Source organism: Rhamphochromis sp. 'chilingali' (genome assembly GCF_963969265.1).
Source record: "Rhamphochromis sp. 'chilingali' genome assembly, chromosome: 10".
NCBI classification, from domain to species: Eukaryota; Metazoa; Chordata; class Actinopteri; order Cichliformes; family Cichlidae; genus Rhamphochromis; species Rhamphochromis sp. 'chilingali'.
The window spans coordinates 36,245,765-36,272,764 of NC_137937.1; the positions used below are offsets into that span (position 1 = coordinate 36,245,765).

At 42.8% G+C, this 27,000-nt stretch overlaps 2 protein-coding genes across 2 annotated transcripts in view; both read right to left on the reverse strand.

Moving 5' to 3' along the window:
- The window catches only part of rasgef1ba (RasGEF domain family, member 1Ba), a 28,717-nt gene extending 11,623 nt beyond the window's left edge, over positions 1 to 17,094 (reverse strand). Inside the window, exons 1-8 of the mRNA XM_080892934.1 lie at positions 16,794 to 17,094; positions 9,681 to 9,863; positions 9,448 to 9,570; positions 9,119 to 9,256; positions 3,962 to 4,177; positions 3,421 to 3,495; positions 2,489 to 2,584; positions 1,900 to 2,002 (exon numbers count right to left, since the gene is read on the reverse strand). Of these exons, the coding sequence (XP_080749060.1) occupies positions 1,900 to 2,002; positions 2,489 to 2,584; positions 3,421 to 3,495; positions 3,962 to 4,177; positions 9,119 to 9,256; positions 9,448 to 9,570; positions 9,681 to 9,857 (928 nt within the window). The 5' untranslated portion in view covers positions 9,858 to 9,863; positions 16,794 to 17,094. The remainder of the gene's footprint in view (positions 1 to 1,899; positions 2,003 to 2,488; positions 2,585 to 3,420; positions 3,496 to 3,961; positions 4,178 to 9,118; positions 9,257 to 9,447; positions 9,571 to 9,680; positions 9,864 to 16,793) is intronic.
- Positions 17,095 to 22,655: 5,561 nt separating this feature from the next.
- On the reverse strand, positions 22,656 to 26,424 carry LOC308403477 (uncharacterized protein). Its single transcript, XM_080892933.1, has 3 exons — positions 26,314 to 26,424; positions 24,808 to 25,449; positions 22,656 to 23,540 (listed from the first exon to the last, which is right to left on the reverse strand). The coding sequence occupies exons 1-3, from the start codon at positions 26,360 to 26,362 to the stop codon at positions 23,038 to 23,040; spliced, it is 1,194 nt and encodes a 397-aa protein (XP_080749059.1). The 5' UTR covers positions 26,363 to 26,424; the 3' UTR covers positions 22,656 to 23,037.
- Positions 26,425 to 27,000: the final 576 nt, after the last annotated feature.

The window sequence follows — 27,000 nt, forward strand, 5'->3', positions numbered from 1 at the left end:
TTTCCCCTCCCAGCACTCTGCTTCCCATATGGTAATCCTCTGTGTGTGCCCGGTGCAGGTTCAGGCAGCGAAGGGTCACCAACAGAGCAGAACAACACCACAAAAACAGCCCTGGGGTACTCTAAAGAACTCCGGTTCACAGACAGAAATATAAAACTCGAAACCGCGAAGCCTCGTGTTCTCCCTGAACTCACTTTGATTCCCAGCAGACAGTTTGGCTTTTACACAGCACCGAGGGACGGAAGCGAATGCAGGCCGAACCACGGAGGCATGTGACGCTGTGTGTCAGAACGTGTGCTGCCTGGGAAACGGCTCCATCCACTCACAAAGAGACCAGTGTGAAGAAGGACAGGTGCTAGCTGTAGTGGTCCCTCTGGGACACATACGAGATGATTATTATACCGTTAATGTCTTCTTCTTTTCAGCGCAGTCACAATGTCGCCAATGACAAGAAGACACTGACAGTTGGGGGTTTTTGTTGTTTTTTTAATGAATTAAATGGTCACTTAACTCCAAGGCCGATTCTAGCCATGCAGTAGTTTAGATAATAATGCCCTTCTTTTTCTTTTCTGATCCAGTTTAGACAGGAAGGAAAACCAAATCTGGATATTTCAAGACCTGAAAAAATAAATGTATTTGCTCACGGAGACACAGCTGATGGTAAATGATCTCTTTTGGGGGGTAATAACCCTTTAAAAGCATCACAAACACAGTGTCCCTGGAGACGAGGCTGGTGTAGAAGGATTTGCCTGTGGCTCTCTTCCTCGCCGTCTCTGGGGAGGACAGAGGACAGCTGGCACTCCAATATCCTCTCCTCCCTTTCTCCCTCTCTCCCTCCCTCCTCCCCTGTGTGCTCACACTCTCTGGTCAGTGCTGACCATCTGCCCGGTTTATGCCCTCTTCCAGTCCCGAGTCCGCTCCCTGTTTGTAGTGGACGCAAAGACTCTCCACCCGCCCTCAGGCACCGATGACCAGACACGTTCTCCTCTAAATCCTCCGAGACTCAGAGAGTCTTCTAACCTCTTAGGCCTCAGTGTTTTTCTCATTTCTGATCTGGAATCAACCTGGTTACATTTATCGAAACTAATCTTGTTTTTAGAGACACGTTAACCCCTGCAGCTGTTTAGTACAACCCGGGTTTGCTCCACAATGGGCAGAATGTGGAGAGAAATTACATAGAAGAGGCGGAAATATCAATTTCTCTACTGAAAGTAACCTCAAAAGACCAGGATACAATATGCTTATAGTTCAGCCATTGTACAGAGTGAAGAATGGAAACTCCATCAGTGATACGCCTCGAGTTCAGCAACTATTGGCTTGATAATTCACACTCTTTGTCCTGCAATTTTATACCTTTTGGGCTATTTTTCAAAAGCGCAGACACTGGAAGTAGGGACAATAGGTTCATAAATGTATTTTACAATGTGCAGACTTTGCAGTGACTATATAAGAGTGATTCTGTAAGTACAAGCAGACGTAGCAGAAAGCCATGGGAAAAACTGTCTGAGTGACCAAAGAACAAATTCCATCAAGACAATTATCTGCATGAACTCCGCTCCATCTGCTGCCAAGTTTCACTCATAATATTAAACTGAAGAAAATTACGTAAGGTGGAAATGAACTGAGACAATGTCAGGAGAGGTTACTGCCACGGGGCGACTGCACCGCAGCATGAACAAAACAAACAAACTGCAATTTATAGCACTAATCAAATTTATGATGATGCCCACAAGACAACAAGCTCTGTGCAGAGGCCTACACAGGAGGAAGCAAGTGCAGAGTGCACGTCTGAATGAGGAAAGTGCAAAGCATCACCTTGTGGGAACAATCGCTTCAGGTTTTGTGCAGCAATGAAACAAAACTTTATCTCAGAGAGAAAAAAAGAGAACTCCAACTCACATATGATGGCCATGAGGGAGTTAAAGTTGCCGATGTTGAAGCATTCCCGCGCCACGTCGATGAAGAACTCGATGACTCGGGCTCGGTGCTTCTTTTTCCCCGGCTGTTAACAAAATGGAGAACATTAAAAACTGCATTATGCCTCAGCTTTATTTCCAACAAACACATTTACCAAACAGCGAAGTGCTGTTCCCCGAAAAGGTTGTAATCATTGTCGGGGAGTTTTTGTTTCTTTCTTTATTTTATTTGACAAGCATGAAAAGTGTTTATTTAGCCTGTCCCAGACACCGCAGCCTTGTTTAACCTTGTTTTAGGGAACTTCCTCTTTCAGCTGGACTTTTGGGACATGAAAGCTACGTCCATCTTTTATTTACAGCCTATGGTTCGGCCATATTTTAATGTATTACGCAAGAATCTAGTGTAAACTGAGCTGTGAACATTTCTTTGGGTACTTCATTCACTAAACAATTATCTGAAAAATTAACCTTGCGATTTTATCCCTAATGAAGATAACAGTGGTTGTGTACCATCAACAATCCGCCTTCATTAGCAGTGAAGTTTACTGCTTGGCTTGCTGTTTGTTACCTACCATGCAGATCTCTGTAGCCACCAGATAACTGAGTCTGTTGAACCAGTCGACATAGGCCTCCAGGTTGCTGGCCTTTTTGTGATCACTGAAGCAATTCTGCAGAAAAAAAACACCAAAGAAAACCCACCTTCAGTTAGAACTGAAGTTAAAAGCAAAGCCAGTCGATGTCAATCGATTCAACAAATTAAAAAAATAAAAATAAATGAGTGGACCTGTGCAGCCAATAATACTCAGCTTCCCCCTGCTTTTCATCTATAAGCACAATAGCGGTCAATGTTATTCACATTACGCATGCTGGCTCTTTGTGTGGATTCCTCTTGATATAATTCCACACATTCCTCGAGCCTTACGCCACTCGCGCCCATGCCGAGTTCCCGCCACTGAACATGTCGCTTTTTATGCAGACAGACTGAGTTATCCCCGTGTTTTCAAGTGGCTCGTTGGGGGTACGAGGCAAGCTAGCCTAAAAGAACAAAGGCAGCCTTAACCCCCATCACCCTGGCTTCCAAAAAACTGGCCCGTTGCCTAGCAGCCAAACGCCAGAAAAGAGACCACACCGCCCCAAAACACACACACACCTTACCAATGCAAACCCTTGGCAGTAGTGGTTGCTAGGAGATGGGGTGCATGCATGCCCATCTAATCCAGACACTGGGATGATTTGAGGAAATTGTGGTGTGATTGAGTGTGTGAGGGGAGCGGATATGTGGTCTGCTGCTAACGTCTGCAAATAACCTGCCCTCACTTTGACCCATGCAGCAGGCAGTTACTGCGCTGTGTAAACTTAACATCCTTCTGGAAGAGAAACTAGGCCATCGGAGACAAATCAAGTCTACACACCAGATTTCAGCCAAAAAAAAAAAAAAAAAATTGCATAACTACTGTATGTGTTTTCTTATCTGCTGATGTATTCTGAAGCATGCAGTCATTACCTTATCATTATCCAGAGGGTCCTTGTGGACGAAAGCCTGGACGAATTCTTCAGGTCCGATGTAACTCAGTCTTTCCTGAAAAGGGAGAAAGAAAAATCTCTGAGAATCCACGAACAGTTTGCATCACACCAGGACCGTAAAAGGTTTAGTCACCAGATGGTTTCCCTACTTGTTCAAAGTTAGTTTGGGACTTATCTCGCATCATTAAAGCCTACATTTTATCTCCCTTTTTAGAACCTTTGTAAAAAAAAAAACAATTAAACCCTGTTTTTCACATTGATTTAGCTGATATGTAATGACTGTGGTTAAGCAGCACTGTTTCAAATCAATCAATCACCACACTGATTTATCAGTCCATCACAGAGATCTGGTCCTGCTCTGACATGCGTCGCCCTCTCTGATATCGATCTGGCCTGCTTCTCTTTGACTTCTGTGTGTGTCTCAGTGATGCGGTTTCAGACTGCTCCTTGGAAGGTCACATTTAGAGCTTACTTCAAAATAAATGACATTTAAACAGATTTTTAAGAACTGCTTCTCTTACCAGCTCTATGTGTGTGAGCTGCTGGGCGACGGTAAAGGGGTCATTGCAGATAGACAGCAGGTCTCTCTGTATGGCTGCCTGAGGCTTCGCTTTTAGAACCGTGAGCCTCTCAGCCGCAGTGGCGTTGATTTTGCCCAGCGCCTCCTCGTACTGGCTGAGCACCGTCAACCTCCTGATGAGGCCCTGGCTCATCTGGCTGACTGCCTTCCTGTAAATCTGTGAGGAGAAAGAAGGAAATCTGTTTGCTGGAACTCAGTTTTAGGTTAGTATGCCATCTGCCAGGAACTTTAGCTTTACTAGCATCTTCAGAAACAGTACTGGGTATCATATGAAGCTTGTTTTCACATTAAAGAACACCCAACTCTTAACCTTGTACTTTAACTTTGCTTGTTTTGCGTTTCAGGGTGGTGCAGGTGATGAAAGATGCAAGTTCACAGTCCAGAGCCACAGAACAGCCATCAAAGTGTAAATTGCAGAAAAATGAGCCTTTTTTCATTTACTACAATATCAATCACAATGTTACACAAAATTCTTCCTGCCAGGTTTATTAATAATTCTCATCAGCTCACGGGGAATAGGGCAGGGGACTCTTGGCTTACTGGCTGAGAGGTCATCTTATTTTGAAACTTTCCTGTGACTCAAACAGGCCACGATTAGATAACAGTTTCCTCTCTGCTCCACTTTAGCATAGAAGTTGTATAAGACGGCCGGTCGAGGGAAAGAGAACATGTGTATCTGATTTTGTGTATGATGAGAAGGCAGAATGATCCCAAGAACCCCTTCACGGCCACATCTCTCATCTCTGAACTTTCTGCCAATTCAGCCTCCAGAATCTGGGATCTACAACAAGACCAAGTTCAACAGGGGTGGGAAAGAACACCCAAGCTTTATAATGGATGTGGAGGGCTGGATGTCTAAACAGCAATCAAGTATGACGAGTCTGTGCTGCACTCAGACATTGGGGATAAAAATGAGCGGGCTTTCATCGCTCTGCTGGAAACAGTCAAGGCGGGACCTTTTTCTGAAATTCCCTTCCCAGGGCGCAACTAATGCATCTGTTTGTGGGTGATGTGGCTGTGATAGGTGCAATGACACATGAAGAGACACATTCATGTGTCAGCCAATCAGCTGTGGCTCTGTGGACACTGCAGTTTTTGGCAAGGGGTGATTGCCAGAATGAAAAATGAAACTGCAGAGAGAAAAATCAGGTTTTATGTACGAGTGCTGTGCTGTAGATTCTCAACAAACAGTGAAAAATGCCAAAATCCGATTTTTGATAGTTGCCAATTGTTTCTAGATCGATGCTTACAGTTTGAAGACATTAATTAGTTCCAAACTTTTAAAAAAAAATTGTCTGAACAGGAAAAGAAAGAATTTGTTGCAAAACAAACATTAAGATTCATTAGTTGCACACTTACACTCAGTCCTCTCTCACACACTGCAATAAACCCGGCTGATAAACACTGTATTAACTCTGCTAATGCTTGACCGTGCTCCTGCACAGTTGGACAACAGCGAGACATGCCACCAGTGAAAATCCACTTCACAGTGAACCATCTGCCGTAGCTTCTGTCCCCACCACAAACAGAGGACAGGCCAGGGTCGGGTAAATATAGTCTCGGATCTTGGAGACAACGGCATGCGTCTCATTTCTAAGCAGAGGAAGTCACATTTGCTCACCCCAACTTTTGGCGTTACGACCGAGTGAGCCTAGCAGTGGCATGCGATTCCCTTCACCGTCAACACTGGCAGCGGTCCTGAGGTGGCAGACGACTGCTCAGTGCAAGTCGACACTTCTGAGCACATGGCTGGGTTATGCCATCATATCACTAGAGGTCCTGTTATTCTTGGCTGACTGGTGTCATTTCCTGTGGAGCACCACCTGACCCAAAGCAAAGGCCCGACTGTTTTTAGACGTTCATTCAACCAGAACTAATGAGCAGAGTAAAAGGTGTACTGGGCCGGATTGTTTTAAACTACAAACATGCGCATGGTGCCAAGTCACGATGCGGCAGAAGTAGCTCTCAGCCAACTAAACGAGACCCTCCCTGGTGTTCAGCATTAATCTGTGAAGTCGGCATAATCCGTGTGCGAGTGAATCGAGTTTAACACAAGTGAGATGTTTCATGGTTTCATGTCTTTAATGTTAGAACTTGAATTTAGTCTTTTATAAAAACCAGTTTTTAAAAGTGTGCTTGCATTATTTCAAGGTGCCTGGTGTCGTATTTGTTAATGTTGAACATAGATGAAAACTGATTCTCCCCATTCAGGAGAAACTGATACTCCAACATTGTTGCCTTTGAGTTCCTTTGTTATCTTTGATACAATGCACAGTTTAGAGGTGAGAGTGAATTACAATATGATACCATGCAATAATCAGAATCAGATTTTCACTATGCAATGGTTGTGGCCAATGAAGATATCGGTCCCATTGTCTGTTTAAGCTTCTTATGCAAAGATTCTTGCAGTACCAACTTCACAATGGTGCAAAGCACACCTGCCTCCATCTGAATATTCAGTTTCTCCAGGTATGTCAGGCACCTCGTGTGTCTAAATCATGTGAGAGCTACTAAAAATCTATCAAAATTTCCATAAAAACGTAGCATGCAAAATAAAAACTGCACATTTTCAGGTCAAGAACTGTGCACCAGTAAGCGAGTTCAGATCGAGATCACAGCGTCAGTTTTTTTCCTTAGCTGCAGCTTCCCTGTATATCCAACCACGTCCATAATGACAGTCTTACTACAGAGATCAAGGTCTGGGAATGTTCAGAGTGTGGTCTGGACATAAGTCTGACCAGATGTTCAGGACATCTATTCTGGACTCTCTTCCCAGAGCACTGTGGTTGACTCGCCAAAGAACCAGCACCCAACTCTAAACTTCAGACGTGCTTATGCTAAAGCATTTATGTTTTGAATTTCAAACCTGATTTGGAGCCTTCATGTTTAGTTTTGTTTCACACTTTCTCCAAATCAGATCTATTCAAAGCCCCATCCCGAGAAGCACTTCCCACAATTTAAACAACTGTATTTCCTGGAAATGTCCTGCGGTGTTCACACTACCAAAAATAAGGTGTCATCCTTTCTCACCACGGGGGGAATATCTATGGACACATGAATAAACAACTGTTCAACTCGACTCCTTTCCCCTAACATTTATTTGGTGCAACGTGTGCACCCGGGGCATCAAAGCTTCCCTGAGAACGATTCACTCAGAGGACTGTTGTTGGTCAGGCTTTGCACACCATGCTTACATGACATTTGAGTTTATCTTCATGATATTCGGATACTATTGCTTTGTCAGTACAAAACATGCTGTATTGTAAACCCGATCAATCTTTCTCAACGAAATTATTAAGTCAACAAGTTCATTCCTAGTTGATAACATCTCATAAACTACATTTCCCGCAAGGTCTAAGGACACAAAGGCAGGTACTGGATATGCAGGGGAACTCCTGGAAAGATTATTTAAAAACAGACTTAAAATAGACTCGTTTGGAAAAGAAATTGAAAGTAAAGTGTGCATTATTGCGTAATTCACCCATAGCGTGCCAATGGTTTCTCTTTATCTAGTTTAACTCTATTTGCCAGTAGAGATAATGTTTCATTTTGGTCTTAACTGACTAGCAGCAAATAGTACCTCTCATTTTTATTTTTATTTTTGTTAAATATACCAAGCATGGTATTATTTCAGGTAAAAGTTCCTGGGAATCTTCACCTAATGCCTGTTTCCCCCGAAGCTAGAATCAATTTCAACTATCAAAAATATCCACAGAGGTTTGGTGTTAACGCCAGCTGCAGCCAATCTAGTGTGAAATCAAAAGATGTTTGCATGACCGTCAAAACAGTGCGTGTTTATAAGAATGTCTATGAGTGTGTGTACTGCTGTCGACCCTGGGTAAGTTTCCATGGGGGTGGGTGGAGGATCTGGAAAGCTATAAATGTGTCCAAGTGTCATGTGAGGTTGAATTGATTTCTAGATAAAGTCAGGATCAATACTTGTCCTCGCACCATCAATGAGTCCTGTGGAGCCTGATTAAAAAAGTGGGGGTGCGTGTTTTTCTTGTCTTGAGTGCTAAAGAGGGGGCGGGGGGGGTTTCTCTTCTTCATCACTATCTGGTCCTGACAAGCTGCTGCTGCAACAACTAAAACATCCAAAAATACACACACTTAGTTTGTGTGTGCCACTTTCCCGAGCAAAAGGAATGACTCAAACAATCAGCACGTGCACTGGAAGAATCCAGTCTGATGAGGACTAATATCATTAATTGTTCAGACCAAAGAAAATTTAACTGGGAACATGAGACGGTGACATGGAAGGATAGGAGCACGAGTTACGAAGCACAGTAAACTTGACGAATCATCATGGGACCTTTTTTTAATAATCATCATGAGGGAAACATCTTTCAGTGAATCCCTGCATGAAACAAACTGTCCCACAGGACAAATGATCTACATTAGCATAGCTCTGCAGTTTCGAAGCTCTGTAAATATGAGTGCTTGCCAAGTGCAAGCACTCATATTTGAGAGACATATTAACCTGTCATGGTTCACGTGGGGGGCTTTCACCTCTAAATTTCCATTTTGCCTCCTGCTAGTACTTTAGCTTATGCTAGCACTTCCTTTCATAACATACATAGCATGAGTCACTGCTTGTCAAAACAACGTTTCTATATCTAAATGTGTAAAGTCGGAGGGTCAGCACGTACCCCAAAGATAACAGAGGGTACGGGACAAAAAACTGTTCAAGCCTACTAAAAACAGGCTGCAGCAAGGCTAAAGGCGCACTGAGCCGGTGACATTCAGCTCTGCTGCAGAGGAACAATCCAAATGCTGCCTAAGAAGGAGCACTGCAGGGATGACAAAAAACCCACCTAGGCCATAAACAATGGGGCTTTTCTCTCTCAACCGATCCGGGCTCAAAAGTGCTTTGTTGCCAGAGATACCCCCACTCCACCTCCCTCTGCTGCTATCTGCAAAAAATCTGCCTGCGCCTGTAGCTTTACTGCACGTGCAGTCTACTAAACAGCACTGCACTATTGGTGATAACACCTAAAACTAAACATATTATCTAATCAGCAGGTCATTTGCTACTTGACTGATCTAGAAAACCCCTTTTGCTGCGTGTCGTGGTGAGTGGAAATGAAGAAAGACTGACCTCGTCTCCGCTGGCAAGCCGGTGGGTCAGCTCTTTCAGGCTCCGCATCATCCTCTCATCCCTAAAGTCATATGGGAAGGTTTCTGTCCACTCTGTCAGCAGCTGGAGGATTTTGGGAGCAATCTTCCTGACTCTCATCTGAAAATGCAGGTGAAATATGTACTTAGGAAGGGTGAAAGAATATCCTAGTTTAATACGATTTTTGAGTCCTGTTAGAACTCAATATTTCACTGACTTTTAATGCCATTGTTCGAAACTGAACATAGCAGTGATGGTGTTTTTTTTTTTAAATAGAAGTCATGCTTTTAACCCCGTTCCCCCCAGCATACCTTATCAGCTTGGGGATCGCCAAGCCGCTGCTGCTCCGTGCACAGGTGACACACTTTGGACATCAGTTCATAAGGATGGATGAAGAGGCGAGAACTGAGCAGGAAGGTGAAGATGTATGTCCTCTGTTGAGATAAAAGACATTTATTAAATAACAAAAATTATGATTTGATTCTTAAAGCTTGAATTAAAAATATATATTTAGCATTTGAAAGCATCACAATGCAACACTCACATCTGGATGATAGTCCACAGTTGGGACCAAGTGGTGAATGAGGGCCTCCAGAGACCCGGACACCAGGTTGTTATCATTATAATAAAGGCCGGGGTAGCCTTCCTCCTTGGTCTGGTACAGGTTCTTGTTATAGCTGCCACTGTTCAGCTGCCCTGTGAATGGTGGTGTCTGAGGCATCGTGTCCTGTGCAAACAAAGAGGACAAACACAGGAAGAGTGAGACGGTGCTTTTTAGATATTTAACCACGATTGCTGATGCAGGTCCAGACGGATCCGAAATAGCTCCCAGACGCAAACGCGGACAGCAAAAGGTTTGTTTGGGAAATGGTTTGGACACAGTCGACACCCTTTTCCTCCTCTGGACTTTTTAAGGTTTCTGGTTTGTGGTTTGAGTTTATTTGGATGTACAAATGGACGACTGAGAGAAAAGAAGAAATAAAAGAGCTGAAAAACAAAATTAGGGTTGGAGAGGACACGAGGATGATGGAGTCTTATGAGTCATTTGGATGACAAGATAACAGGAACACACAGCTGGCAGACAGTTTGTTCAGTTTTGACCCCGCTAAGCTTTACAGGAAGCTGAACTCTTAACCCTCACAGGATTAGGCCTTTGTTCTATATGACCACAACATTACTATGCAGATAATGTGCATCACCTCCAGTCCAGTAAGCAGCAACATCTAATGCCGGCGCTAACGACTGAAAACAAACGAGGGTTTAAGCTTTCATGAGATAATTACAAAATATTAGTAATTCAAAAGGTCTTCTGACTCAACTCCTAAGCGGGTGGTATTAAAGGAAGCTCTGCATCTATGCTGGAAGAGAAATAAAACGGAAAACACACTTAAAAACATGTAAGAGCTTGTGAGAATCCTCACACCGGAGAATCCAGAGACTTCTTTTTTAATCCTGAAAGCACATTGTATGATCACATTGTCTGTTAACTTCCGACCCTGCCATGTGAATGTGCGTGACTAAAAGCAAGAAGGAGACTGTGTGTGTTGAAGAGGGCAGAATAGATCATTATGCAGGGCAGGACACGATACAGAGAGGGGCACACGTGTTCTCTGGAGCAAAGGCAGTGAGAGGTTAGGTGTCAAATCTGCCTTTTCATAGCTGAAGGAGAAACAAAACTGTCCCAAACTGGATTCATATCAACCTATTCCCATAAACACTGGACTGAATTATACTTTGCATTACTTTTTAAATTTGTTTTGACATTTTACATTCCAAAACTTTGGTGCTTTTTCTTGCATGAAAAAGGAGTGCATTAAGCACTGCTGCCAGTAGTAATTTGCAGTTCACTTACGGAATAACAGTTCAGTTATACACCTCATGACTTCCTCCATGGAAAACTCCCCAGGTGCATGCAGGTCAGCAGCAGCACAGACATGTCAGAGGGAGAGGTGAGAAATTCTGCAGCTTACCTGCGACTGCTACAGCAACAAGTCTTGGTTTGTTGATCTAGCAGTCAAATACCCTTTTAACACTCTCAAGGCAGGCTTGCAGATTTGCAACAGTTAAAAGCTAACAACCTGATTACCCCACATACATATTTTATGAGTTTTTTTTACTCAGAAGTACCACTGCAGGTATTCTTTTGTGCATTAGCAACAAAAACTTAATTTGAGCCTGAGAGGGTTAAAGAACTGAGGATGATTTTTAAAAACTCCTCAGTCTCGCATTTAAAATTCAAGTCAGCTTCCACAAAGAGAACAAAACCCTCACGTACACGTTCCTCTGCAGTTTACCAGCCTCCTGACCTCTGAACCTGGCTCCGTCCCATGCCAGGCAGACTTACGGCTGAGGAAACACAATGAGTCTTTTCACACTTGTGTGTGGCGAGGTGGGGGTTGGAGGGGGGGTTAGTGCAAGGTCCAACAATCCCACCTCCATATACCTTCACACCCCTGCCGCCTTGACAATATGCTGCCCCGTGGCTGCCTGCCGAGCCAGGAAGCCTTCAAGGCTGACGCAGTGCAGCGCTGGCAGGGAAGGAGATGCCAGGAGGTATAAATTGCACCTGCCCCACACACTGGCACAAACAGTTCGAGTGAGTTTAAGGTTTTGTTGGCCTGTGGAGGCAACCTGATTTACAGACTGTCTTACAAAAAGGGAAAACATCAGCTGATCCAACCAAGTGGTGAATTAAAGAAAGGGGGGGGGGGGGGGAGAAATCACAAGACACAGTCCTGTTTGCTCTGACACAGATACCAAAACATTCAATTTATTCATGAGCACACACGAAGCTCCCACCCAGCCGAGTCTGCCTCTTTCACACACGCCCTCCACATCTCCATAATGCACGTGTGCACACACCCACCACAGCCATTATTCAGCCAGACAACCATGGCCATTTCCATGAGAATGGTGCGTGTGTGGAGTCGGGGCACAGCGGCCCGAGCATCTGCTGCACCATGTGGCTTCCCCACAAGAGAGGGACATCACGAGTGTGATGGAGGGAGAAAAAGGGCTATCCTCACTCAGTTCTGGGATCTTCAAATAGTCCACTGTGGTTTTCTACTGAGCCAAAGCGCTCTTTCTCTAGCAGCAATACAGCACGGGCACAGTTGCAGTTTCTCAGAGATGTCGCAGATGCAGAGTGTCCGCAAGGCAGCCATGAATGCTCCACTGGGGTTAAGCTGAAGGGCACATCAACAGCAGCAGGTGATCTAGTGCTGAGAACACGAGTCTTTCACTTTTCCCAGCTGGGATCTGAACAGCCAACACCCTGATCTCAAGTGTGCTCTCCTAACCACTGAGGTTAGAGACGTCTGCTGCACAGAGAAAAGATAAATCATCATGTGCAAGGGAGCATCATGGACCATATGAAAGTGTATTTATTTTCTAAATGACTAATGTGAAGAATTAATCATCAGCCACACAGATCCACTTTTCTTTGCAGATTAACTTTACAGATTCAAACGTGCAGGGAAAATTGAGGCGATATCTCTGCCAGTATCTGATGACCAGAGTTTTGGGATTTGATTTGAATTAATTTACAGAGGCCCTGTTTTCAGAAGACAGTGCAACAACTGGGTTTAATAGTGAGCTATAACACTGCAACAAGTTGTTCTGAGCTTCAGGACTTTTACATCACTCGTCCTCTCTGATGTCTCCGAGCACAATTTGGATTAATCTCATGCTGCCAGGGACAGGTGGGGTTCTTTGAAGATAAAGGTGGTCTCTTATACAAAGAAAGAAAAAAAAAAAACATGCATCGAGGACACGGTGAGATCAGATGCTGTACAGAGTCCTTTTCCTTAATCTCTCGGTCTCATATCAGAGCAGGATTTGTGCCTAGCAGCAAATACAGGTCAGAGTGTTTGAAATCTTATTTTGGAACATTCTTCCGATTTTTCCAGTCTGGAGATCTTGCTTGTTCTTTTTCAACACTTCTTAAAAGACGTTTTAGCAGCATTACAACTACCTTTTTACTCAGATTAGAGCCACTTTCAATCAACTGCAATATAATAACCCCGCCCACACACACACCAGCTGTCGCCTTCACCAGAATCCTAAAAAAAGCATATGATGTTTGCAAGCTCTGACAGCTGAGGCAGAGAGATTTACATGTCTTCCAGGTGTCACGTGCAGTCGTAGTAGTAGTAGCAGGAGTGGTGGTAGCAGGCTGAGGGGGACCACATGTCGAGTCCTCAGGCTCTGACAAAAACAAACTCTTAGCACGTTGCTGTTGGTTTATCCTGGCCACCGGCCGGGGCGGCAGCTGAAGATAAACAAGCAAAATGCCACAATTCGCCTCTGTGAGAGGGGCTGGGGGTTGTTTAGGTTGGATGGGTGGTTTTAATTAGAGCCTGACTGGTTGTTTGTGCGCAAAGCCATCTGCCTCGATGTGTAAAAGAAGTCTGGTTTGGGCTTAAAGTGGATTTAAAAACTGAAGGAAATTCACACTCTTGGTTTTTTTCTAATCATTTAACAGTTAAAAGATGGTTGAAGAGAGAGAAAGAGCACACCCACAGACTTTGAGCTTTGCCAATCTTTGTCTTTTTAAACACATCAGAGTAAAGATGATCACTTGACAGAGTGTCTAAGACGACAGGCTGGTTAAAGCGCAGACTCAGCACTGCCTTGTGATAACCTGCTGCTCCTGCAACATTTCTCCAAACTGAAAGAAGTGACCAAAAATGAAACTTAAGGACTTTTATAATATATTGTTAATGTGCAGGAGGCCATGACTCACTGAAAGCTTAATAAAATGTTATTTTTCTCTCTTCCCTTTGCCACGTGGGGACATTTGGAAGCACAGAGGGTCAGCATTTAAAAAACCTCCCCAGGCAAATGTCATATAAGAAGCAAAACTCCAGCATTCGTTTGAGATTACCTTCAGGCTGCAGACCCAACGATGACGCGGGCTTGCAGGTAATTTTGTCGCCAAAACGCACGGGTGGGGCTGCTCCCCAGAGGGAGAATGATGCAGTCTGCTCTCTCAAAACACAGGCTATCAAAGAAGCGACGGGGGCTCTTCCCACCCTACCCATGCTTTTAATGACTGCTTGTGATGAGAGTCCATCAGCAGTGCAGAGATCGTACAGAAAAAAAGCCTCCGCACTTCACTCCCATAGTTCTTAAGCTGAACTCAATGAAACAGACGTGTTCCCCGTTTAGGCACCCCAGTGTGCTCTACCTGAGAAATTTCTCAGGAGTCAGACAGTCCATACGACTATTTAGAAGTACACAGGTCATGCAATAAAGCAGTGAGATCTGTCGTTACCCTTAAATGTGCAACAGCAATGAGGCAGAAAAGTGGGACCCACATAAATGAAATACTGAAGAGAAAAAAGGATTTCCCCCCCCTTTTTAAGAAAAACGGGCACAAAGTACAACAGTATGGCAGTAAAGGGAACGCAATGCAGCCACCAAGACACTTTAAGGCAGTAAATCAACAGCCCCCACCTCCCCCCACTGTGTAAACACTGAAAGGCATGAGGAATCTCACTCATCCATGGCTCGAGGAAATGAGGGTGAGAGATAGCTGCAGAGTGGCTGGGCACGGGAGAGTGGAGTGGAATAGTGGAAGTTATCTAAATAAGGCCGGCTCATTGGTTGTGTTGTTTGAAGCCAGAGTGTGGTCAACAGTACTTCAAATTAAAGTAAGTTCAGGAATTTGAAGCAAAAATGTAAGTGTTCCAGACCACTGGAATGAAAAGGTAGGACCAAAACAAACCAGATACGGCTGTGATGTGGAAACATTATCTCAGAAATAAGGAGACGAGGTTAGAGAGACTCCAAGAACTCTGGGTTATTTCATGGTCTTGGTCTTAACTTGTCAATGTGACTTGCCATGCCATTTTTGCTCTTGGAGGTTAGCAAAAACATAGCCATAACTGGTGTGATTAACATGTAATAGCAGCCATTAAAAAAGCTCCTTGACCCTGATATTCCTGCTGGCTGAGCTAAAATTGTATGAACTATTATAACTGCAAACACGTCCTATCAGAGGGTGAGCCACACTCCTCCATCTACCCAGCAGCAGTACATCAACATATAACGTGCAGCCACTAACAGCTATGTCACCTCTCTTGAGTGTTTTCACACCAGTGTTGAGTGCTGGGATATAAGCTGAGAGGGAGATGTTTGCAGCTGTTGCTCCGAGTGGTAAAAATCACAGGTTCCATAAGGGACTCTGTCACCTGGCCTTATCGGTCCTCAGCAGTGCCATGAATCCTTCCACCGCTGCAGACACCAACACGGAGGGAACCCCCTGACAGCAGAAACGGTGCCCCTACAGCTGCTACTTCTGAATTTTACTCCAAATCTTTAGGATCTGATGGTAAAGTCTTAAAACGTCAGCAGCAGCTCCATGGCAGGGCTGTCTGTTCTTGATGAAAGAGTGAACACTGATTCCTGTGTACTGGTCTGGTTTGCAAGTACTGAGATCATCTTTTGAAATTCAGAAGATGCCAGATTGGTTGGTCCGATCATCAGGATCAGGACCTGCTTCACATTTAAACATTGTTCAAACAGTAGTTTCATGTTTTCTGTCACAGTTCAACCATATTGAACCTGTTCAGCCATTATACCCATGACAACCAGGCAGCTGTAACTGTAGCAAAGAAGACTGTGATAAGATGAAATATTCCATCATATATTTTGTTGAATTTTAGCTCCTTACTTATTGATCTTTGAACTTATAAAACTAGAGGCGACCCAGGTTTAGGAAGCAGTCTGTAAACACAGCTAAGGTGAAGCTATGAAGACAGCTTATAATTCACAAAGATCTGCTGAGGTACATGTGATTACATTTACCTTTTAATGGCCACTTGTGTGAAATGCAGCCCTCCTGCCGCCTCAGCACCCTTATTTCACGAGAGGAAACTTCCCATTTCGCCCCAGTGCATCTGTTTTTCTGCATTTGCTTCACATCAAGCAAATCCCACCACAACCCCAGGGATTCCAGAGTACAGTAGCAAACATGTAATCCGCAGTAACAATAACTCATTCAAGGGCTTCCAGGAGGCACTCTCACATTTTTAGCGTCCTGCCAAATAACCAATAAACGGATTTACCTTGTCAGCACATTAAGGAAACTCCAACTCATGCTCCTAATACAAAGCAGTGGCACGAAAAACCAAGAGCAGCAGGCCAGGGTGACCCAGGAGAGATGCGGGATTAACTTCACTGATCCCTCACCGTCTCGCAAAGGAGAGGCAGGGAGAGAGGAATCCTCTTAGCCAGAAGGTAGTGGGGGTTAAAAATAGCCCGCCATTGACACCGATTTCAGAAATCCAATTTTTGGGGCAGGTCTTTGGGTCAATTAAGCAAAATTAAAAATCCAGAAATAGCTCCTTAGTAAAGCCTGTCAATTTGGGTATTACTGCCCACGGTTGTTTTTTGTAATAGTAGGATAAAGTCAATATAGGCGCACTAATATTGGGGAAAAGGTGCTAAAGGAACACAACAAAACCAAAGTGCAATGTTGATATTCACAGATCATTTAGGAATAGAGTCGCAAAGCATCAACTCATTCAGATTCACGTTTGGCTGGAAATAAAGTGCGCTCTTTCACCACCTGCGCGCATTTTGGACACGTCGGGTCTGCAGAATAACATTCAACAACCAAAAAACTGTGCGGCTGTAAACACGCACAACTCACCTCAACAAGCCGTAATCCAGGTACAAACTCTTTGGTATCTCTCCTCTGAAAATAAGCGAAAACAACCTCTGATTTTTCCTTTCACATGCGCGCAGAGCAGACGGTCAATCCCAGCAGTTCCTCCTGGCTCCGGACACTCAGTGCACCATTATTCAGGTGCAAACGCGAAAGGGAACAAAAAATGTGTATTCCCGCTTCCACAGCGCCAACGGGATCAAGTCAGCTCCAAGAACAAGTCGTCTAAATGAAGCAGTGCTGACTCTGTCTCTCCTCTGCAGCATTCACTCGTGTCTGAGCTCCGGAGCCGCGAGCAGCCTGAAGACCTCACAGCGAGGGAGAGGCGGCAGCCAATCAGAGAAGAGAAGCGCCCCCTCCCTGCCTGGTCTCATCTCTTGTTTTCAATTTCATTTCTCTTTCCCTTTCTCATTTTAGCTTTGCTGTATTTACAGAAATTTCCGATGAAGCCATTCCCTTTCAAAGGAAACTCCGGATAATATGGACTGTGGTTCTAGAAACGGGAGCATATTTAAATAGAGACGAGTAAAGATTCCAACCAAGAAGTTTACGCATCAATAAAAAACTAAACAATTAAAAACAACATTAGATTAATTTTATGCAGGGCTATGATTATGGTGTAATTCTGAAAGTGACTTTAAGGGTTTGTTTTAGGTTGTTTTTATTGAATCCATGAGCTCACTGATTTTATGAAATGAGTAATGCAAGCAATTTTTTTTTTTATTAAATTTGCTTCTGCTTTGAGCTGCAGCTGTAACTTTAGCACACTAATGATGACAGCTCTAGCATACTCATGTTTAGAACTTGTAATGGTTACCATGTTAGAATGGCAACATCTAAAGAAGACAATAAACACGGTAAAGACACCAAAGAAGTCCCAGTCTGTCCATCCAGTTACACATCTGGTGCCTAAACATACACATTTAAACATCTGCTAACTTCAGTTGTTTTTCCTAGATAGATGGTGTTTCATGTTTATCGTGGGTTTTCAAGGGTTTTGATTTCAGTAAAGAAAAAAAAAATACTACAAGCAAATTTACAGCATTCAATTTCAGGTATGAACCCAGCAGCAGCAGGACAATCACAATGCTAACATTTTATTAGCAAAAGCTGCTTCCCTTTCAAAATAATGAAAGAATGTAGTGTTATAACGCAGAACATATATACCATTGATATTGTATTTACAAAAACTTCTTTTTAAAAATTATTTTTTGTTTTTATAGAGTTTTTATATAGAGAAAAGTGTGAAAACCACTAAAGGGAACTGACTTACTTTGACTTACTTGGCTCTGGTGAACATGAATTTATAGCTTTAATCAGCAAAGCCCATTCTTTGTCAGGGTCCCTGTGCCTACCCGGTCGGCTCAGTACGGCTACATGTATTCCTTTTTTTATTTTTTTCCTGCTCTCTCCTTTCCCCTCTTTCCCTCCTCCCTCTGCCTGGGCGGAGCTTACCTGCGGGCTCCTGCCCTTGGCCCACGCACCTGTGGCTCATCACGAGTGATCCAGCTCCTTTATAAGACGGCAGCCCTGTGTTTCTCGTCGCTGGACCGTTGCCGACCCTCGTCAGTGTAACCCCAGCTCAATGACTTCAGAAGTGTTTCATAGCGATTTACCTAACTACCCATTCGTGTCTCTGTGTACAGATTCCCTGGACCTACCCCTGTGTTACCCGAGTGAGTGGAGTGTGAGGAGGAGTGGACGGAGAGTGTGCGTGTCTTTCCCGTTCGTGTGTGGACCCCCGGAGCCCGGCTTTCCCCTCACTTTTGTAAATAATCACCTGGTGCATCATAATAAAGACTCTTGTGCTTTCAAGACCTAGAGCCTGCGCGTGAGTCCGTTCAGTCCCGTTGTGACATTCTTAGTTAGACCTTTAAAAAACACAAGTAAAATACAGAAAAAAAAAAAAAGAAAGAAAGAAAGAAAGAAAAGATTAATACAATAAATAAGTGGCTAAACAGAAAACTTAAAAAACAAGAAACATTTTATTTAGAACCGGTGTAAATAATTTTATCTATTCAGCTCCAATGTTACGTTCAACATATGTCGTCCATGTGTAACCCAGCAGTCACCAAATTTTGTTCAAGTACTAAATACAGAATGGAGACTTTGAAAAAGCGCCACACAGCAGCGTTCACAGTGTTTACTCTCATAGTTTAGCTGTTAGCATGGTAACATTTCGTCATAGAGGAGGACCAAAGTCATTAGTGGCATTGTAAAGCGCTTTGGGTGCCTTGAAAAGCGCTATATAAATCCAATCCATTATTAGTATTATTATTATTATTATTATTATTATTATTAACATTTATAGTAGAGAGTGAGAAAAATTCAGGAGGTTAAATAATCAGAAAGATTCAGTGTGTGGGGGCCACACACTGATTATTGCTAAAAAATGTTCATAACACTCCATCGAATGCTGACGTCAGACTGCTTGAAATTTTCTGGATGATAATTTGGCCACTGGGTCAAACTGGGAACTCTGGTACACTTGACATAATCTTTTCTAATCCACTATTAAAGAATAAAAGCCCATATTTTGGATCCGATCCTTATTTTGCGTTGTTTTTGTGCTGTTATCACACCTGTAGTCTCAACACAGTGAACCCAGCATGATAATTGAGTCCATCTACTGTCAAACCCACCAACTCAAACTGCAATCCCTAGTTTCAAACTCTATGTGACAACAATTACAGTAATAAAGAAATGACTAAACTTGGGCTACCTGTACTGTCCTGATTAAATTATAGGACTTTATTAGTAGAAATAAAGAATTGTAGAAGCAGGAAGAAACTGAACTTTCCAGCTGCTTTTTTTTTTGTCTTCAGTCATACAAAAAGTCCCGTTTAGCTCCTCAAACCAGCACTGGCGCTCTCTTATTTGTCCACACAACTCAAGATGACAACTGTTTCTAAGTGGGTGAGACATAAAAGGAAGCTGCCTTTTGTAGCAAAATTAAACATTTTGGTTTGCATTATTATGTGGAAAGCTGCTATATTAGATTTCTTTGAAAAAAAAAAAGGGGAAAAATGGATCCGTATTAAATGAAATAAACATGCAAACCACAATCGTTAAGTGACAACTGTATTAAATCCTTTGATGCTGTGTTCTCTGGCAAACTCTAATCTTGGCAATGCCGCCGTGTTCTCTCTTATGAGATAGAGGGGCCATTGTAAGTGTATTCTAATATTGTATTTTTAGTTATTACTCTTTGGTCCAACTAGACACATCAATTAAATACAAATTTTTTTGCATCAATGAAAGCCCGACTGGAGGCAGAATTGGGAGCACGGTACAAGTGAACCTTTAAATGACTCATTTTCTTCCCTTATATCTGCAGAAAATATGTTATCGTCTAACAAAACTGATTTTTGACTGATATTTATTTGTTCAGAAGCTTCCTTAATGTTCCTATAAGCTTTAAACAACAGCAGGCTGATTACATTTCTCCCTGCAGTCAGGCCGATGAACATACAGAACCATGAGTCATGCAAAGATGATGCACTGATTGATAGTTTAGTCTGAGAAATCTGTACTGGATGACTTTCTCCACATGTCAGAACAGAGTAATAAGCCCTGGTACAATAACAGCAAATCATCCCAAATCTCATCAACATCCACTTGTATTACGTAATCCAGGATTAGCGCAGATTTATGTATATGCACTAATCTGGCTTTTCTCTCGCTTAAATGACTGCATAGAGATCAGGCTTGAAGTCACTGTGGGGAAGACCACGAGGCACAAATGAAATGCAGGAAGTAATGCTCAGTTGGTTTTTATTTAACTGAAACTTCCATGTATTTGGGGCGCATTTGTTCCTCATGCTGTAAACTGCAATAAAAATGAAATAAATCACCAAGAAAACAACCTTTGAATAAGTTGTTTGTGTGTTTTATGAAGGCCTGCTCTGTGACAAAGAGGAAAGCAGATGAGATTAGAGGCTGTCCTGTTAAGGAGCACGAGAGAAAACTAGACTTTATTTTCATATTTTTTACATCATGTGACCACAACCAACCAGGTGCTTTATTAGTGTGACAGTTTGTGCAGCTTCACATGCACGAAGGTCTGCTTTGGCCCAAGAGATGGAAATTTAGTAATGAGAAGGTGAACGTGAGGATCTGGGTGGTCTGCAACACGTTACGAATCCTGCGATGTAGTCGGAAATATTTACATGGTTATATGTTAGATTTGGTATTTAGGACGTAATAGTCAAATATACAGTGTTTCCTTTAAATGCAACTTTTAAAAATTTCCAAAACGAAGAATATACACACACATACTTATATGAAGTACAATAGACACTACTACTTGTCCATAGTGTGTGAAACTACCCGTTCATCTGTAAGAATATATCATCATAGCCTGTGGCTCAGTTATCACAGAGCGTATGCTTTTATACTGATGACAAAGAATAAAGGTCACAAGGAAGTTGTGTTGGATAAAAACGAGCAATAAGACCTATAAATGTTCTTAATTAAGTTCACTTATTGGGGATTATGCAGCAGGATTATAATGTAATGGTGGGTCATGCTAGTCCACAGATGGGTGTGGCTTATTCTTTATTAACACAAACATCAGGTTTTAACAGACAGGTGGGATGGGTCTGTTTGTTTTGGCAGTTTTTGTTTCACTTTATCCGTTTACAATAAGGAAGATATCATCAGTAAGTATTCCAGTGGTTGGGTTTTCCCAGCCAAACCAGTATTGATTACAATCTGGTTCATACATGTCAAAAGGAAGTGGGGCTTTTTCATTTTAACTTGTTCACACCCCTTCAGGGTAGACAATGCTGAATGCCTGAGTGAAAAATTTCCAGTTTGTCTATTCAGGTAAGAATCAGCATGGAGCGAGCCACAGCCTGGAGGTTTAATAAAAATGTCTCCCATGAGTGTGAGAAAATTGCCGAGTGTTGCAGGAAGACAATATACACCATCGCAGCAAAGGACTGCTCAGGTGTAGCTCGTTTGATACAGCAACGAAGAAACTCGAAGCCTGGAGTCTCGGAGCTGCGCTAAAGGTCTTAGCGGGGGTAACATCCAGGCTGACATGCTGGGTATGAAATGTTCCCGCGGAGACGTAAATAAACAGACTTCACTGTATGTTTGTGCTAGTTTCCCAAAATAGCTTCAACACTGAGCATCAAACACAGGCGTCAGGAATGTACAGTAAACTGTTTGCCTCTTTCTGTCGCCCCCCCCACTGAAGCAGCCAGGTCACAGCCCTGCATCCTGCTAATGGACCGCAGGGACAAACTGAGTAAACACTGAAGGAATCAAACCTGCGACTCTCTCATCGCATCTGCCCTTTGACTTTAGTCTGTTATGGTCATCTATTACCGCTAAGCTGTCAATGCTGTTTATTTTTAATGACTTTTTCATGTAACAGAAGCAAGTTTGATATGAATGGAGATCTGATGTGCTGTCACACAGCATGGACAACATCTCATACTTGCAACTTATTGCACAGTTATTGCAAAAGCTGTGATTTAATTATTCATCTGTTTATCATTTTCATCTGGATTAGAAACAGGAGTCACTTTTTAATGTGGTATGTTGGAAAATTTCTATTAATACTACAATTCACACACACATATAATCCTGTACACTGACTTAAATATTTTGATTTGATTTTGCTGTTGTTGTTTCAAGGTTGGTTCACATTGCTTCAAAAGTAAGAGAGGTTATTTGTATGAACAGTTAAGCTTTGATCTAGATCCAAGGACGCCCCCACTGAACCCAAACATGCTGAAGATGATGCCGACTGATTCTTACTTTGGCTCAACAGTTGCGATAAATAACTGAAACAAGTCACTTGTGAAAAACACATTTCAGTCGAAACTGGTTGAAAAATATACACTTTTAATTTCTGTGATTAAAACAACTCTGTAACATTTGGCGAAATTCACTGACATCGCAGAAATCCCCTCAGCAATGTGACTGCAAAAACAAGAAGAAATTCCTCTTTTACACTTCAACTGTAGTTTCCTCTTTTTTGGATTTCTGGGCCTTTAAATGTCAAAGTAACAGTAGCAGTCATATTATTCTCACAGACTTTCCGCTTCTTTTTTTTTGGAAGTGGGGGGGGGGGTATCTGTGCACTTGGCTCAACTAAAATCTCCCACTCAGGATTCGGGCTGGCCTGACTGTGGGAGCTTGCCTCATTGCTAATGTTATTTGTGTCCACCTGAGAAGAAATATCAGTCCGCACTTTGGGTCAGCCACTGTAAAACTCCTATCTCCTGTCTTTGTTAGTATGGTTTGGAGCAGCCTGTCCCCCTGCTAAAGTCCGGCTGCCCTCACAGCTACACCCCTGCTGTTTGCTCAGATTGGTGAGGAGCTCCAGGACTCTAATCTCGTGCTCCATGCGAGCTTTCTCCCTCCTCTCCTCCCTCTCAGCCGTCTCCCTCTGCCGCCGTTCCTCCCTTTGCAGCCACTGGGCCAGGAGCTCCTGGTGCCATCGGGCGTGCTCCTGCCTTTGACTCTCCAGCTGCACCAGCAAGCTCCGGGTCTCAGAGACCAGCTGCTGGAAGCACTCTGACAGGTGCTTAAGGACAGGTTCGAGACAGGAAGGTGCAGGGTGATGGTCGGCAGAGGCAGGGAGGATGTTGGGGTTTATATCTGGAGGTGCTGGGAGAGGAGAAGCAGTGGACTGGGTAAGAGTGGGAGCAGGAGGAGCAGGCAGAGGTAGGACCAAATGTGGAGAAGGAGTGCTTGAGCTATTTTCCACTGTTGTACCTGCAAATCAGGATATAAAACAATACATGCATGGTGTTATTAATGACAGGATTGATTAATAGACCACAAATATTTTCACAATTGTTTGGTTATTAGCATGAAGTCTGTCTCAACTTTAAACATTCAGCCTGTTATAACTCAAGTGCACTCAGAGGGAACAAGTGTCCTTCTCCTCCTCAAAGCTTTATGTTTTGAGCCTGTAGAAAGAGGCTTTCCAGACCTGTTCAGGTCAGAGTACAACAATAATACCACATGGGAAAAATATAATAGAATATAAAGAGTTATGTAGTCGAGGAATTTCACCAAGGAGGTTAAAACCTCATTTGAAGACTTGAATTAGCATCATTTGAAGCACAAACTGCTGCGCATGTCTGGTGGGAGGGGCTTAGAACAGAGCAAACACAGCTACAGGCTTTTTTCGGACACTTTCGAAGAGCAAAAAAAAAAAAAGTATCATGCTTTATTGCTAGTGATACCTGAAAGACTCCATATTGCTAAGAACCAAAAAAAATATGTTCTCGCTTTTTATGGAACCCACTAACTCAAGAATGTCACTCCCACATTCAACATCCAAGTTCCGACGTATCTGGAACAAAGCATCTCTCATTTCAAATCCTGGTGATTCTTTAGCCCTTTCTGGGTCTATCACACCACAGCTGTGCCATATGTCATCAACGATAATACTGGGATGAATGATTACTTGACATTTAAAAGTGTCACGCTGCAACATCATTTATATAGCCTTCCCAAGCCCAGGCATATCTGACACTGAGAGCAACATGTCTGCTTTCATTGATGATTTAGAAACTAAATATTTAGCTACTTAACTGACCTCAAATAAAGCACGACACTGCAAAATATGCAGGGAAATAACACACTCGAGGCAAAACATCTGAGGCAAAAGCAAAACACCAACACAACCAGGCTATAAAGGACGATATAGTAGGTGGTGATGTGTGACCAAAAGTAATTACTCTACTGAGCATCGCCATCAGTAGCAGTACTGCAAAAGAAGGATGAAAAATGCCCTTCATTTACTGACGCTTCGAAGTGCTGTGGCCTGCAAGCTACAAGAATCAATAAAGCATTTTTTCCCTACATTGTTAAAACCATTATCACAAATCTTCTTGAAATATCCAGATAAAATTTTGAGGATCTATCTCCGACCCGTACTGTTTAAACAAAATGTAAAAATCTTCTTGACTTTAGCTCCTAAAATAAGATAAATGTGTCTTGTTTACATTATTATTTCAGTAACAGTACATACCGTTAATATTCGGGTGGATGGCTGTCTCCAGATAAACTTCGTGGTGCCTGTCCCTCGGATGCTGTGAGAATCCCGTGTCGCTGTACTCTAACTCATCCACCGACTCTTCTCTGTGCTCTACCTTTACCTCAGAGTCCAGCTGACAGCCTGCTCTCTCCTCTAAAGAGCTTAAATTTTGCCTCATTGAATTCCCCAGAGAGCCACAATGGTGTCCACTTATGTTTGTACTGGAATTTAAATCCGAGGTAAAACTCCCTGTCCCATCAGTGGAGTCAAAGTGGCCCTCTGACACCTGTTGGTGTGAAACAAAATGAGACCCTCCTTCCCCTCCCCCTGTCCTTCGGCCCAGCACCGCATCCATCTCGGCAAAGTATTTAAAAGTGCACGGCTGCGAGCTGTCCATGCTTCTCTGCAGTTTGGCTCTCACGTAGTTAGCCTTGAGAGTTTTGACTCGAAGCCGGCACTGGTGGGGACTCCGAGAGAAACCCATTTCACTCATGCGAGCTGAGAGGTGTTTGAAGACATGCCGGTTTCTGAGGTTTTCAGCCAAAGTCTTCTGGACTCGCTCATCGCTCCAGGCGCAGAGGAGCACCTGAGTTTCCTCCGCCGTCCAGTTAACCGAACGCTCTGCCTCTCGTTTCCCTGCACATGTACAATACAGATTTGTTTTTTCATTGTTGAAAAGTGAAAACACTTGTGAGCTAGCTTATTAGGTGCATGTAGGGGAAATAACATTCTATATTTTAATACTGACTGAATACGATAAATGAAATGAGTGATGGCACTTTATTATATAGTAGTATAATAGAGGGCCTGTACAGTGCTGCTGTTACAAGTATCCCAGCTTTGGGATGATAGAGTTTGGTGTGTATGTCTGACATTTGGATCAACAGTGGTTTGGTCCTGACTCACACAGCTAGATTAAATGATACTGATCTGATCTCTCCAGTTCTACATTGTTCTATGTTTACTACACTGTTCGCAGAAAGGCTAACAGCACTTTGCATCTTTAATTTGTATGTTTGCAGCAGTTTTTCACTTAACTGGAAACTATGTTAACTGACACAACAGGACTGGAGAGCTCCAGCAAAGACACTGTCCCTGCACTTGTGGTAACATAACTGTGTCACACCTGTCTCTGCAGCTAAGAACGAAGTGTGAGAGCCTTGCAGCTAAAACGCTCAGAATATGCCATCAAACGTATCGAGTGGACTTCATAATAAAGGATTATATTTGTAATCAGAAACTGGAAACCTGAGCAACCTGCTACCTGAAAACTGTCTGTTAGCAAACGTGCTTATGACATAGCAAGCGAAAGTCATTCTGCATTTTACTGACAGACAGCTCAACGGCTTTAAACGGACTTAAACTGAATCAAAGGGGACTCTCTGCTGTGTCACAGACTTCTCTAACGTGTGCAGCTAACAGCTAACTGAGCACATTTCAGCGGCTCTGCTTTCTGTTCAGCAGCGCAGTAAAGATGCCGGCGGGTTCACACGGTCTTACTCTTTGTTGTCGACACGGAGCTGGTCGAGATGATCATCGGGGGATTCATTTTGACGCGGTGCCCCAAATGTAAACATGAAAACACACACAGCGACACTTCTCTTCCGGTTAACGGAGTTCAATGTCTGACGTCATGACGTCGAGGAAATTTATCTTGGAGAAAAAACCCGAAAATAGTACATTTGGGTTTTTACATTACAAATGACTTCAACTGTTTGTATTTCTGTGTTAATTGTTTGTTTTAAATAAACAATGTACACAGAAAAATATCAACAACAAACTTAAGGGAGTTCCTTTCAATAATAGAAAGAGATTTCAGCCAGAGAAACATGTACTGGAAATGTTTTAAAATGATAAAATGGATGATAGTAAGTGATTTAATGTGCTCTATAAACTATAAATCATTCTCCATCTTTTATCTCTTTCACTGTATAATTTCAAAGATGTTCTGGATGGATGTAGCCAAGTTTCAAAAAAGGAAATACCAGAGGAATGTTGGGATAAATACATATTTCATTACACATTTCCTGTAATATTTTGGTCAGGAACCAATTTGACGTTCTTACACTTTATTAACAATTTTGAGTATAACACTATCTTTAAAAAAGGTATTATGAAAACCCCAGTTTGCAGTTTAAGACATTAAAAATGAAAAAAAAAAAAGATTATTAATTTTAAATTCTTCTG

Bases quoted from the DNA above. Each gene is read 5' to 3' on its own strand.
- LOC308403477 (XM_080892933.1), bottom strand. From the start codon at position 26,362: ATGAATCCCCCGATGATCATCTCGACCAGCTCCGTGTCGACAACAAAG. The intron at 25,450-26,313 runs GTAAGACCGTGT...GTACATGTGCAG, and splicing joins CTCCGTGTCGACAACAAAGA to GGAAACGAGAGGCAGAGCGT. The intron at 23,541-24,807 runs GTATGTACTGTT...CCTGATTTGCAG, and splicing joins CATCCACCCGAATATTAACG to GTACAACAGTGGAAAATAGC.